The following is a 12294-nucleotide window of genomic DNA, read 5'->3' on the forward strand; positions in this document are numbered from 1 at the left end:
TGGGGTTGTCTTTTGTAAAATTGTATAAATGTTTGGTCAGATTTTATTCAGGTAACTATTATGGCTGCTGGGGTTAAAATTAGATACTGTATTTGTTCATTTAAAGTTTTGTTTTTTGTTCAATTAAAAAAAACTCAGCAAAGTAAGGTATGAAAAAGAAGGCGTGGGATCTAAATTGTGACTAAGCTAATTCATAGTATTTAAGATACTGAAAGATTAAATTCACACATGGTGATTTTTCCCCCTCTCCCTAAAATAATGTACAATGTCTTGGCAATAAAAGTATCTGGTATTTCTTTTTAATATGACATTTTCCTAAGTTAATGTTAATCTTCATAAGCCATATATAGTGCCTAGTGCTGGCTAAATGCATGCTGTTGACAGCAACTGTGTGGTTTCTTAGATGTACCTATTTTACCCATGGTTTATTTTTACTGGGGTTTGGAGAGACCCTTGCATGTAATGATAATAAACCCAAGACCTGGAGCTTTTGAAGGCAGCCTGAGAGAAACACCACTGAACCTAAAGCAATGCTGCCATCTTGTGACCGAACAGTATTATTTCTAATGCTTGTGTCACAAGGAGGAATGCGTTTCTGGTGAATAGCTGTAAGAGTGGATTTATTTAATAAAAAGACAGATGTTCACATTTAATGCCACAAACAGACACAAAAACACACACACACAAAGCTGATTTGCAACAGATGTACTGGACACTGGACACAGCTTGTTCCTTTAATGATACATATGCACAGTTATAAGTTTGTAAATTTATTCACATCTCTATGTTTTAGGAAGAACAATAATCATAGTTTTTTTATTTATAATAATTCAGACTTACATTTAAATACACTTAATTCAATTTTACTTTGTGCAAAGGTAATCACATTACCTTTTTGCTCCTTCATTATGAAAAAAATATTATTTTATTTAAGTGTCCATTACAATGTTCAGAACAATTAATTTTATTAGCAATTCAACTCTTTAAATAAATATTCACAACATTAAGTTAATCTAATATAATGTTTCAGTAGCAACAAAATACAAACAAAATAAGAATCATGTTGACAGGAAGATCTATTGGTCCTTGAAGTGAAGCCATTTTGCCCAGTGAAAGGAAACATTTTGTGACTTCTGCGGTCCAGGACAGAATGGTCAATATTTGGTCCATCTCTGCCTCCTTACAACCAAAATCAAATAATCCATTGAGCATTTGTTATCACCAAGAACATACAACTCAACAGTAACCTCACTGATTACTGAAACAAAGTTTTCACATCTGCCTTGACATTATACACGTGTGTCACTGTTGTCAGGGCGATATTTTCAAAAGCAGCATTTTATCACTCAAATAATGTCATATCAACTTTGTCTATTGACCTAAAATTGAAACTTAAAGTATCTTAATTAACTTCATTGTTGTGTGTTTAAAATTTTCATCTGTTTTATCCCCAGCAGAAATATCTCTTATTGTGTGAAGAAACTTTTGTGGCTTTCATAAAATAAAATTCCACATAGAACACAAGTGGTTACAGAAATGGGCATCAAACAGGGTTGAGCAAATTAAAAATAAGTAAGTAACGACTGTCATTCAGAAGTCAGCAAACATCCGCCCCACTGAAGTAACGTGGGCCTGAAGTTTAGAGAAGTGAGCTTGTGACTGGTAGGTCATTGTTTCAGTCCCCCAGACCAGCAGGATAAATTTGTGCGGGGAAAGTGAAAAGCAGTACTTGCCCGTCCCTCATTACCACCACTGAGGTGCCCTAACTGCTGCTCAGTGGCTAGCAGATCAGACTATACTGGGGAGCTTCCAGGTGTGAATGTCTAACTGTGTGTCAATAAATAAAGGTGAAAAAAAGCAAGGCACTGAAATAATTATGTTACTACCAATTCCCGGTACTGGACTGTTTGTTTGACTTTAAATTCAATGGCAGATGGTCGGCATTTTTATTTTTACTGCCTTGTTTGTTTCCTTTGTGCCAGACGTGATCAATCGTAAAACTATTTCTTTGTAAAAGTGGTCCATTGCTGGCTTCCAGCAGTGGTATTTCATACTTGGGTTCAAAGTGAACACCCATTTATCAAGACTGACATGCACTGATACCGCACACATTTTCTGTCTGCGGTAAGAAGGTGTATATGATATGTGGATATAGGCAGAAGGCATTCTGGGTATCAGCTTATATCCTTGTAATGATCACATACGGTACATGCTGCTTAGCCCGACTGCATTTCCCCTGCATAAACAAGAGGGGTAAACAAACATTTAGGTTATTAACATTAAAGTAGAGCTTGCACTAACAGTAAAAACAGCAGTATGTGTTTGCCTCAGGCTTTACCGGCCTGTTGTACTGCTTTAAAGTGACCTTTAAACTAGTATAAAATTTCACTTTTTTGCGCATTTAAAGACTTCAGTGAGCGTGTCCATTGTTACTGGTGCCGTCTTGCTTTACATGTTGCCTGCAGGCCTTGGCAGGAAAAAGATGGCTTTCTGACCATGGTGGGTGTCTGGTCCTGCTTTGGGTTGGCCGTTCCTCTTCAGCCCAACATACCAGTTGTACTTCTGGGCGCAATATGTGTTGTAGTGGTTTTCTTCATACTTCTCCAGGAAGTAACACTCATCATTCAGTGCTTGCTGAGACAAGAAGATGAAAGAAGGGAGAAAAGAGAAGAGAAGAGGAAACTTTTTTCAAGTCTTCTAATCCTTACTGTAAATTTATTTTAAATATGTCGAGTAAAGGATTGTATCAAGAGCTGAATGACGTAATGACATGACATGACATGAGCTGAATAAAAATCTATATAACAAATGTCTTATGTTGCACCTCACCCAAAGAGACATCATTGGCTACAGTGATTTATATTATGCAAAAAATCCTTTAGTCAGCCTTTAGCCAGGTGGTTTCCCAGTGTTTTGCTGGAAATAACCCATGCTATTACAAAACTGCAGGAATTAGTGAGTTTAAACTTATACTGACAAGTTAACTGTCAAGCATTATGTGATGTGATGAAAATAGCCCCAATATAAACGGAACCTACAGTTCCAAAGAGAAACACGGTCTCATTTCATCACGACACATCTATCAACATTTGTGCTGTGGTGTGATATTCTAACAGTTTGATTTTTCCACCCAAAATTAGCAGTAATTGGCAGTAATTTAGTGGCACACTCACTGATCCATACAGGCCTCCATTTTTGTTCATAGCCAGGTACCTTCCTGTCAGCTCACCCTTGATGACCACCACTCCTACGCTCACAGACTTCAGCCTCAGGATGTCTGCAATGCAAACATATGATAGTAAAAGTGGAAGATAAACCTGCTTAAACTCAATGTAACCATCATTTTTCTCCTGAAATAAATATTTACCCAGCATTTTTTTCAGGGAACATAGGCCATGTTGTCTGAATGTGTACACAGGGTAAGTACTAATGATTACAGACCCAAATCAAGGAGCAGCTTTACCAGAACTGCTGCGATTAAATACTTTGCACAAGAGGACTTTAACAGTTTGGTTAAGTAATTATTAACTTCCCACACTCATGAGCTTTAATATTCATCCACTTTTCAGTTCAGTTATTAATTTCCCAAGATAACCAAAATATCTTACCTCTGTTCTTTTATCATTATTTGAATACCCAGAGAGACTTTTAATCAACATTTAAGTTAAAGCCTTCACTTAAAACAAAATAGTTAGCAGTGGAGAATTACATGTACAGAAAATAGCTAGTCATAGCCAAAAGACTTTTCTCAATATTTTTTGGTTTGCTCATGATTCTGTGATGCAACAACCAATCACACATCAAAAAGAAAGAAAGAAAAAATTCCTTCCTCACTGTAACGGTCATCGTCCTGCCTGCCACCAGTCACTGTTCCATCTGGTAAAATCCTCAGGTGATATCCTCCGTTCTGGCAGTACAGTCTGGTCAGTGTACGGTGCTCCTGCCTGGACAGGTCCACAGATGCAGGTCCGAATGGCAGCACTGTAATGTCTCCCTCAGACATCCTGCAGAGGATTTGAGGCTTGGACGAAGCAGAGTGATGTCCCTTTGTCTGTAACAACAGAGGGGACCCAACGCATTCACTATTCCTGTCACCTGGACGGTGTCTGAGACACGAGAGAAAACAGGGAGGGGAGGACAACGCCGCCTTCATGATCTGATCACGGGAAATGCTCCCCTCCCTCAGCACACACTTTCTCACTCTGTCTGTCTCTGTTTCTCGCCGTCAACCTTTTAAGGTACTCTGTTTTTGATGAAACCAGATCTGGATGGAGGCCAGGCAGAGCCGCCACATGACCAGACTTGTTTTCTGACTGAACATCACTTAGATTCTTTCTTTGTGAAAATGATTTCCAGATGGCAGTGATATGGCAGTAACTTTCACCTGGTCTCAGTGCAAGGCCAAACAACAACAAAATAAACAAAGCTTGGACATGACAAAGGACAGTGAAAATGCTCTAATGGAGCCATTCTTATCACATTGTTTGAAGAAAAAATGTTTTGTATTAACAGTCAAACAAATCTCCAGCAGCCAAACACTTGAAATCTTTCCACTTGTGGAACTAGAATACATCTAGCCCTGTCTGTCTTACCCTTGGATTGTCTGCTTCCACAGAAGTGTATCCAAAAAACAATGAAGCCCACTTTAAAGCCACAATGTCAGTATTGAGGGTAGAGATCCCAGAGCAGCAGTGACTGTCATTGAGTCTGTCCTGTCAAATGGAAAAAAGGAGCAGGGAAGCAGTGAAGAACCCAGTCAGCAGTGGAACTGTACAACTCTGGTCTTTGTTATCGTTTGTAGCCAGAGGTAACATATAACTGCAATAGAGCCAGGCTAGCCCACATCTGGAATGTCTTGGAGAGGCATAAGAAACAGAGGGAGGAAGAGGGGAATGAGAGAGGGATAAGGAAAGCGAAAGACAGACCAGTGCAAAGCCACAAGAGGAATTTAAGGCCTACCCACTCACAGCTGACTTTTTCTAAGAACAGGACCAGGAGAAGAATGTTGTATTATAGGATATGAGAGATCAGTTAGAGCCAGACTGGCCTACAGGGACCTTCGGACAGAGCTGCTGGTGGGAATGACATCAAAAGTCCAACCATAGACCAAGCCAATGTGCGGAATGTGTGGGAGGAGAGACTGAACCTGTGCTTATGTTTGGATCAGTGGACGATAGTTGAAAGGGATGATGTTTGGGTAGAGCAAAGTCCCACACAAGCCCCATACAAGCCAAATCAACTAAATAAATTCTTTAAATAAAATTAAGATCAGTATCAACTTGCTTCCCTGTCATCAAAAACCTCTTATTAGTGAATCAGTAGAGGTGATTACCAGCCAACTAGATTCCCACACAAACAACAAAGCACCTCCGATCTGAGGAGTCAGTCACCTACCTGTGAGACAGTCATGTGACAGTGTCCTTGATGAGCCAGCATGTCCTCCTCTTTTCCTGTATTTTAATGAGGTTTGGGTGAAACCGGCTAGTTGTGCCTTTTGTGTCACACTTTCTTCCTCTTTTCTCTACCAGTTGACTGGCTGGACTTTAGCGTGAACGCCTGTATTTGTACCCTATCTACCCCCCCACCCCCCCACCTCGCCACCCTTTTAAAAACGTCAGAGGACTCATTTTACCAGGCCAACGTCAGGACTAAAATTACCGCACCAGAAGAGAGAGAGACTGAGACAGGGTGACGCAAGTGTTCAAGTTGTAGGTTCCAGCCAGAGCCTGGAAATGAGCGGGGCTGCCTGACTGAGCGCTGATACATTCTTATAGAGGTGTCCTCCTGGAGACACTGGAAAGAAACACAATATAAACATTTATAAAAGACAAAGAGGATGACTTCAGTTCCCAGAATTATTCTTGCATAATGCCAGTAGGTTACCTTAGCCCAGTGGTGACAATGCGAAGGGTAGTTAGGCCACATGACAGGATTTGCTCCACATTCCTGCAAAGTTAAAATATGTACTCACCAAAAATTAAAATACATTTGACAAGAAATAATACCACATACCGTCCATGCCCTCAATATATTACATTACATTACATTACAGGTACACTCATGAGAGGCGTGAGGTGTTTCAGTGAGAATGAGAATTTGTTTTCTATTTAAAAAAAGTAACTGATCATCAGTAAAGTGTTGCTCCACCTCTCAGATTACAGTTTTGTAATTAGAACCCAAGCAGGAGTGAGCAAACAGCAATGGATAGCTTCTGTAAATAAACTGTGCTTGAGACTGTCACTCATATAACTCTTTGGGAAGATGGTAGTGGTTCAGAATTCAGAGTTTTGGAGGGCACACCAAAAGCATTTGAATGTACTCAGTTTTAAAAATATTCAATGGGTACTATGGGACATCTCTATGGGGCATCTCAAAATGCTGGAAATGGCTTCTAAAAATGCAGCAAACGCTTTCACTGTCTGTCTCGCACTTGCACGACAATAAACAGCACGAGTGTGTGAATTATTCACTGCGGTTGCCTAGCGTCTGTCTTCTTCTAATGGAAACTCTCCTCTCTCTATAATTCATCCCCTTCAGTAATTTAAAAACACACTTTAAATCATGAGACATAAGACCATGTAGAAAATGTGCAGTGAAAAGTGCAGAGATTGACTACACTGCCAAGAAGTGGAGAGCCTGACCTACTTTTCTCTCACCTGTTCAGTGCTGAGCTAGTTATGTTTGCTAAGAATAGATGCTTTACCTCTATATACCAGGAGATGGCAGAATAGGTCAACCATCATCCACTGCAGAAAGAAATCTGCACAGACACTCTGTGTATGCAATATTTTTTGTAATGGTGATGTTAAAACCTAGATTCGCTGATTTTTTCACAATGCTGACATAGTTTCACCTTATAAAAATGATACAGTTAAAGTGTTAGCAAATATTTCTTTATATACACATCCAGCATGTCTGGACTAAGGTTTGGATTAATTTGGAGTGGTGTTTGGGTCCGCCTGATAAATTTAAGTCAAATGTTCACTCTACTCCTATAACTCCTGAGGGAAATATCTTTCTCTGTGGTGCTAAATGCTCCACCATGTTCAGCAGTTAGACACTAACTTTGTCTGTCTGCCATTTTGGTGCTGGGCAGGTAGTGTACACTAAGCTTTTGTGCCAAAAACTGTGCTTAAAATATTGTAGATTTTTAAATATCAATGTGCACCACCTCTGTCGTGAATATAATGGTAGGATTAGATTGAGAGCTGAAGATCATGTTACTGGATTTTTGACAATGTGCAAACCAACTTTTCTGTGACACACTTTGTAAGTCTTTTGCCTAGAATATGCCGACATACCCCCCCACCCCCTTTATTTATAAATACCTTTGATAGTGATAGTGATGTGAAACAGATATAGAATGTAGCTTTGATCCGTAAATGGAAGACTTGTTCCACAATGCGGAACACTGTTTCTAACTTGAAGGTGTCTAGCTGAAGCTTAAGGAGTTGGATATTGGAGTTGTAAAGGGCTGAAGAACTCAGTCAGTCAGGTCTCATTTGTTTCATGTTTAAAAAGGGGAAATGGATATATGCATGCATATTTATAGCTGTCGATAATTACGTTAGTGTTTTCTCAAAAGGATGTTCTTTCTGGGAGAGGTTGACGCAAATGATTAGATAGGAACAGGAATAATCTAATTAACAGCATCTTAATGGCCATAAAGCATTTTTGCAATGGCATTGATTAATGCAAAGCTTTTAATACATTCAGTGGTACTGATAAAGGACAAATCATGCAACTGTCATTGTTTCTGACAGGTACCTGACAATAAACTGGTTATATCTGGTTCTTGAATTAGCCTCTTGCATCTTCATACACAGACAACAAGCAATGACTTCCTGTAAATGGCTATCTCTGTACACCAGTGACAGTAACAGATGGAGAAATGAGCAAGCGACCAGACGCTGTGCTGGGCTTTAGCAGAGGAAGTAGCGTGCCTAAATCTGAGTTGTTTTCACACATTAACCACAAACACATACTGCATAGATGTGTCAATAATGTGCATGTAAAAAATATCTAAATGTGTCATCATTTCAATTGCAGTGGCAATGACTTCAGTGTATAGTCAATACAATTTAAGTAAGTCTGAAGCAGATTCATTGGCTTGCAGGTTATTTGACCTTATAACATGAAATCTGATATTAGCTTGTCTTCTTGGAGCATTTGATATGCAGAGGGAGAATAAGCTGTTTGTTATTTTTCTTTCCCATCACACGTCAAAATAGCATTTTTTTTCCGTCATTAAAATATGAAATACAATCATTTTAGAGTTAAAGACATCACTACAAGTTGACCAAAGGAATAAAAATCTGTTGTGGTGCACCATGGTGCTACCAGAGGGCGCCACAGAGTGATGGAAGCTTTAGCAGAAATTCCCTGCTCTGCCTGAAATGACATCAGCGTCTCCTCCCACCAACCAGGCTGCATGCAAAGATAGTCCATGCTCGGAAAGATGTAATACCCAACGGATATTTGGTCCTACTCGATTACGTTCATTCATTTTAACTCTAACTATGCAGATGACTCTAAATGTTATTATGAAGATGACATTAAATGCGTAAACTAATTATGTTAGCTTGGCACTGACAGATGGCTAGAGTCCATCTTGTTTGTTTCACCAGCTCCACCCAGAATACAATCAAACAATATTACTCAGTCCGCTAACATGGATAAAGGTTGAATGGATGCATGTTTCCCATTTGGTTAGGTAAGCCTGAATGCACTAGAGTTGTGCACAATAGAGTCTGAAATACTGAGAGATACAAAGCATGAATTGTCCAATGTGTCCTCTAATAGGTGAGTAGGCTATAGTTTATTATGCGTAATAAATATTTACTACACCATAATGGCCCACAGTCTGATTTGAGCCATGAATCTATATTAATTTAAAATTTGTTGCATGTCATCCCAATGTTTTAGCCACGCTAGCAACGTGGCTCTAGGGATGGCAATGTCAGTCTGCTGGTCAGCCCACCACATCTGTCCAGACTTGTATTATTGTAAAGCACCTTGTGACTTGCTCTGTGAAAAGTGTTATATTAAATAAACTTTACTTACTTACTTACTTACTCACTTAACTTATTGTAACAACCATTGGATGGCCATGACGTTTTGTACAGACATTCATGGTCACCAGAGGATGAATTTGGTAACCCGCTGACTTTTCTTCTAGTGCCACTTGATTGAAATACTGTATCATGACAACTACGAAGTGCAGTGAATAGGCCTACTCATGGTCCTTGACGATCATTGTAATGACTTTGTAATGAATTGTCCCAGTCTATGACCAAATGATTTTGAACTAAGTAGTCATGTTACCATGCTAACAAATATTAACTGATCAAAATCACCATGTTGGCATTGTCACTGTGAGTACATTAGCATGCTGATTTTAGTACTTAGCTAGCTCAAAGCACCTTGCCTAAGTACACCTAAGTACCCTGTTTCCAACGTGTAGGCTACTAAATAAAAATGCTCAAAAATATCACTAGATATTGGACAAAAGAAGATTAAGCTATATTTCTCTTTTGGAGAAACCTTTGGAATGAGACATTTAGTTGACCTGCTTGGACTGTGGTGGAAGAAGTATTCAGATATTTTACTTAAGTAAAAGAGACCAGTGTAACAATTTAAATCAAAATCTTACTTAAGCAAAAGTACAAAAGTAGCCTATTAGCATCAAAATATACTTAATGTATGAAAAGTAAAAGTACTCATGCAGAATAGACCATTTCACAATCATATATTAACTTGTTTTTTTTTTTACTGGATTATTATTATGCCTTAATGTGTACATCGCATGTATTAATGATGCAGCTGGTAAAGAGGTGGCCAGTTTGAATTTCTTTATATAGTGCTGTTCAGCTGAATCTATAAAAATGTATGTGTAATCTATAAATTGATCTATATTTTGTATTAATCTAAATCTGCTAAGGCTATCAAATAATATAGTGGAGTACAAAGTACATATTTCCCTCTGAAATGGGAGTTGGAGTAGGAGTAACAGTAAAGCATAAAATGGAAATACTCAAGCAAATACCAAACTTAAATAGTCCACAATATTTGAGTACTTTCATCCCACCGCTGGCAGGCAGCACCTGAAGAGAGGCAGCAGTCGAGTCCAACAGAAACGAGACCAGAGTGAGCCCTCTTCTCTTTATTCTTTGTCTCTGCTCCAGTGTAGCTCACCGCACACCCGCCCCCACACGGCCAGCTCTCCAGCCCGGCCATCTCATTGGCCGAGAGGGACGTCAATCAGGGGATTATCCGTGTCTGGGTCTGCAGCGCTGAGCTGAGTGGGGCTGAGGAGAAAGCAGTGCATTTAAAACCGCCCAGGGAAGACACCGCATTTACAAGGCTATTTTTTTTTTTTGCTGCCTCCCGCCCTCCTTCCCTCCTCGTCCCCGGTTGACTCCGGTCCGGTCCACAATGACTTGGTCGAGAGGAATGCAGCACCGGTTTACCTGAGCAACGGGACACTTGTTTTCTTTGAACCAACCATCAGACACTTACTCTTCTGTGACTTTTTATTTCATTTAATTGGATGCCGTGTCGGACTGCTGCAGTTGCAGCCACTCTGAGAGAGACAGGAGGACTCGTGCTTGTGTCAAATTGAGAGTGTAGCTCCAATAAAGCCAAAGCAAGGTTATGTAGGTAGGCATCTCTGCCCTGTTGTTTACATGTTGTAATTGCATTTTCCATAATTTCCAGCAGCAGAGGCAGCAGCCACAGTAGTAGCTTAGGCTTTCCTCCCCCCTCCTCCTCCTTCTCTTGTTCCTCCTTCTCCTGTTCGGGGCTTTTTGCCGGGTCGTCCAGGTTGTGTCGAGGCCGGTGGTGGTGATAAAGAAGGATGGGACTACCTGCTCTCGAGTTCAGTGACTGCTACCTGGACAGCCCGCAATTCAGGGAGAGACTCAAGTCCCACGAGCTGGAGCTGGACAAGACCAACAAGTTCATCAAGGAGCTGATTAAAGACGGCAAGGCGCTGATCCAGGCTTTGAAATGTAAGTGGAAAGGTGTGTGTGTGTATTTGTGTGTGTCATAGAGAAAGGTCAGATGCTACCGTTAATTCACTGACATTCATCTTTGCTGTCCATATTGACTCTTGTTGTCTCTGCAAGAGAGAGATCTGGACTGCTCTGGAAGTTTTCCCTTCTGGCATCATTGGACTTTCAAAGCTCACACTCTTGCTCTGTGTGTGTCCGCATGTGTGTTACTGATAAGGCACATAGCAGAAGTTAAGAGACAAGGCTGGTGGATTTGAGTGAACAGTGCACAGTGTCCTCTGAAGCTCTCAGCACATTTGTTCCCATCAGCTTACATTAAAGTGCATTTAGAGGGAGAGAGGGGTATGTTTCACTCATACTGATGAGTGCTGATAAGTGTGTGAATGTGTTCAAAGCTGTGATGTTGTTTAATGCAGATAAGGGGATTAACTTTGTCCTGTTTGTTGTTGAGGTGATTCAGTTAGTTAAAACCAGCTTATTTTACACTACAGGTTTGCTTGTTTTAGTTATCTGATGAAGTGAATGATGACCAGGACAGATGCTACAGGTGCCAGCATAATGGGCAGAAACCATGCGAGTGGCCCACTCAGTGGTTATATTTGGGTATAACACGACTAGATATGGTTATGTTTAGGTAGTTTAGGAGTTAGGTGAGGCTTTGGCTTTGTTAGGGAAGAATCTGAGATTGACTAACAATCTCGGCCTGGATCCATAAGTACCCACGAGTGGCATTGCAAGATGTTTTATAATGTATGAAACTTTTCACTTATTGCTCTTAAGTTGAATTTCAGCATCAGAACCATAGCTCTATGTTGGCCAAGTATGTGACTCCAGTTTCTACTGGGTCTTGTACTGAACAATGTCCAGGAAGAAGCAAACATAAACATAACCTATTACAACCAAGTAGATGAACAACCTACATTTACATGAAATATACATTTCCTGGCAAGGGTTGTACTTACCTCATGGAAAATTTGCATTTGTTTGAAAGCAAATGTCCAATATTCAAATGTTGATCTTGTCAACTCATCACGCATGTTCTTTTCACATTAAACTACGTTAACCATAACTAAAACCTTCAACAAAACAGGGCTACCTTTAATCAAAATAACTGAAAGAGCCCCTCCAGACATCTTTCTTTTAATTTCCACATTAAAATCCTTAAATCACACTTATAATTTGCAAATTTGATTCCAAACTATCAGTGATGTCACAAATCATGCTCATAGGCCCACCGTTTAAAATTAGATTTTTTCAGTGAGCACCGATAAACTTTCCACTT

The 12294-nt window shown here is 39.9% G+C and overlaps 2 protein-coding genes across 4 annotated transcripts in view; one reads left to right on the plus strand and one right to left on the minus strand.

Moving 5' to 3' along the window:
• Window positions 1-907: 907 nt before the first annotated feature.
• On the minus strand, window positions 908-5520 carry LOC123962817 (putative fibroblast growth factor 1). The gene is made up of 4 exons (XM_046039202.1): window positions 5395-5520; window positions 3835-4051; window positions 3174-3277; window positions 908-2634 (listed from the first exon to the last, which is right to left on the minus strand). Exons 1-4 carry the CDS (start codon window positions 5434-5436, stop codon window positions 2449-2451), a joined length of 549 nt encoding a protein of 182 aa, XP_045895158.1. The 5' UTR covers window positions 5437-5520; the 3' UTR covers window positions 908-2448.
• A 3061-nt stretch (window positions 5521-8581) lies between these two features.
• The window catches only part of LOC123962813 (rho GTPase-activating protein 26-like), a 243930-nt gene continuing 240217 nt past the window's right edge, over window positions 8582-12294 (plus strand). The window contains exons 1-3 of one of the 3 annotated variants that reach the window (XM_046039197.1): window positions 8693-8802; window positions 10185-10659; window positions 10822-11009. In XM_046039197.1, the coding sequence (XP_045895153.1) occupies window positions 10856-11009 (154 nt within the window). In that variant the 5' untranslated portion in view covers window positions 8693-8802; window positions 10185-10659; window positions 10822-10855. Of the gene's footprint in view, window positions 8803-10184; window positions 11010-12294 lie in introns of all 3 variants that reach the window. The other 2 variants (XM_046039196.1, XM_046039195.1) reach the window with 2 other exon arrangements.

The sequence above is a fragment of the Micropterus dolomieu genome, linkage group LG23 (assembly GCF_021292245.1).
Source record: "Micropterus dolomieu isolate WLL.071019.BEF.003 ecotype Adirondacks linkage group LG23, ASM2129224v1, whole genome shotgun sequence".
Lineage (NCBI taxonomy): Eukaryota > Metazoa > Chordata > Actinopteri > Centrarchiformes > Centrarchidae > Micropterus > Micropterus dolomieu.

Excerpts from the sequence above, each read along its gene's own strand:
- LOC123962817 (XM_046039202.1), bottom strand. The coding sequence starts at position 5,436 with ATGCTGGCTCATCAAGGACACTGTCACATGACTGTCTCACAG. Across the intron at positions 4,052-5,394 it reads GTCACATGACTGTCTCACAG|ACAAAGGGACATCACTCTGC; the intron begins GTAGGTGACTGA and ends CTGTTGTTACAG. Across the intron at positions 3,278-3,834 it reads GCAGGACGATGACCGTTACA|ACATCCTGAGGCTGAAGTCT; the intron begins GTGAGGAAGGAA and ends TTTGCATTGCAG.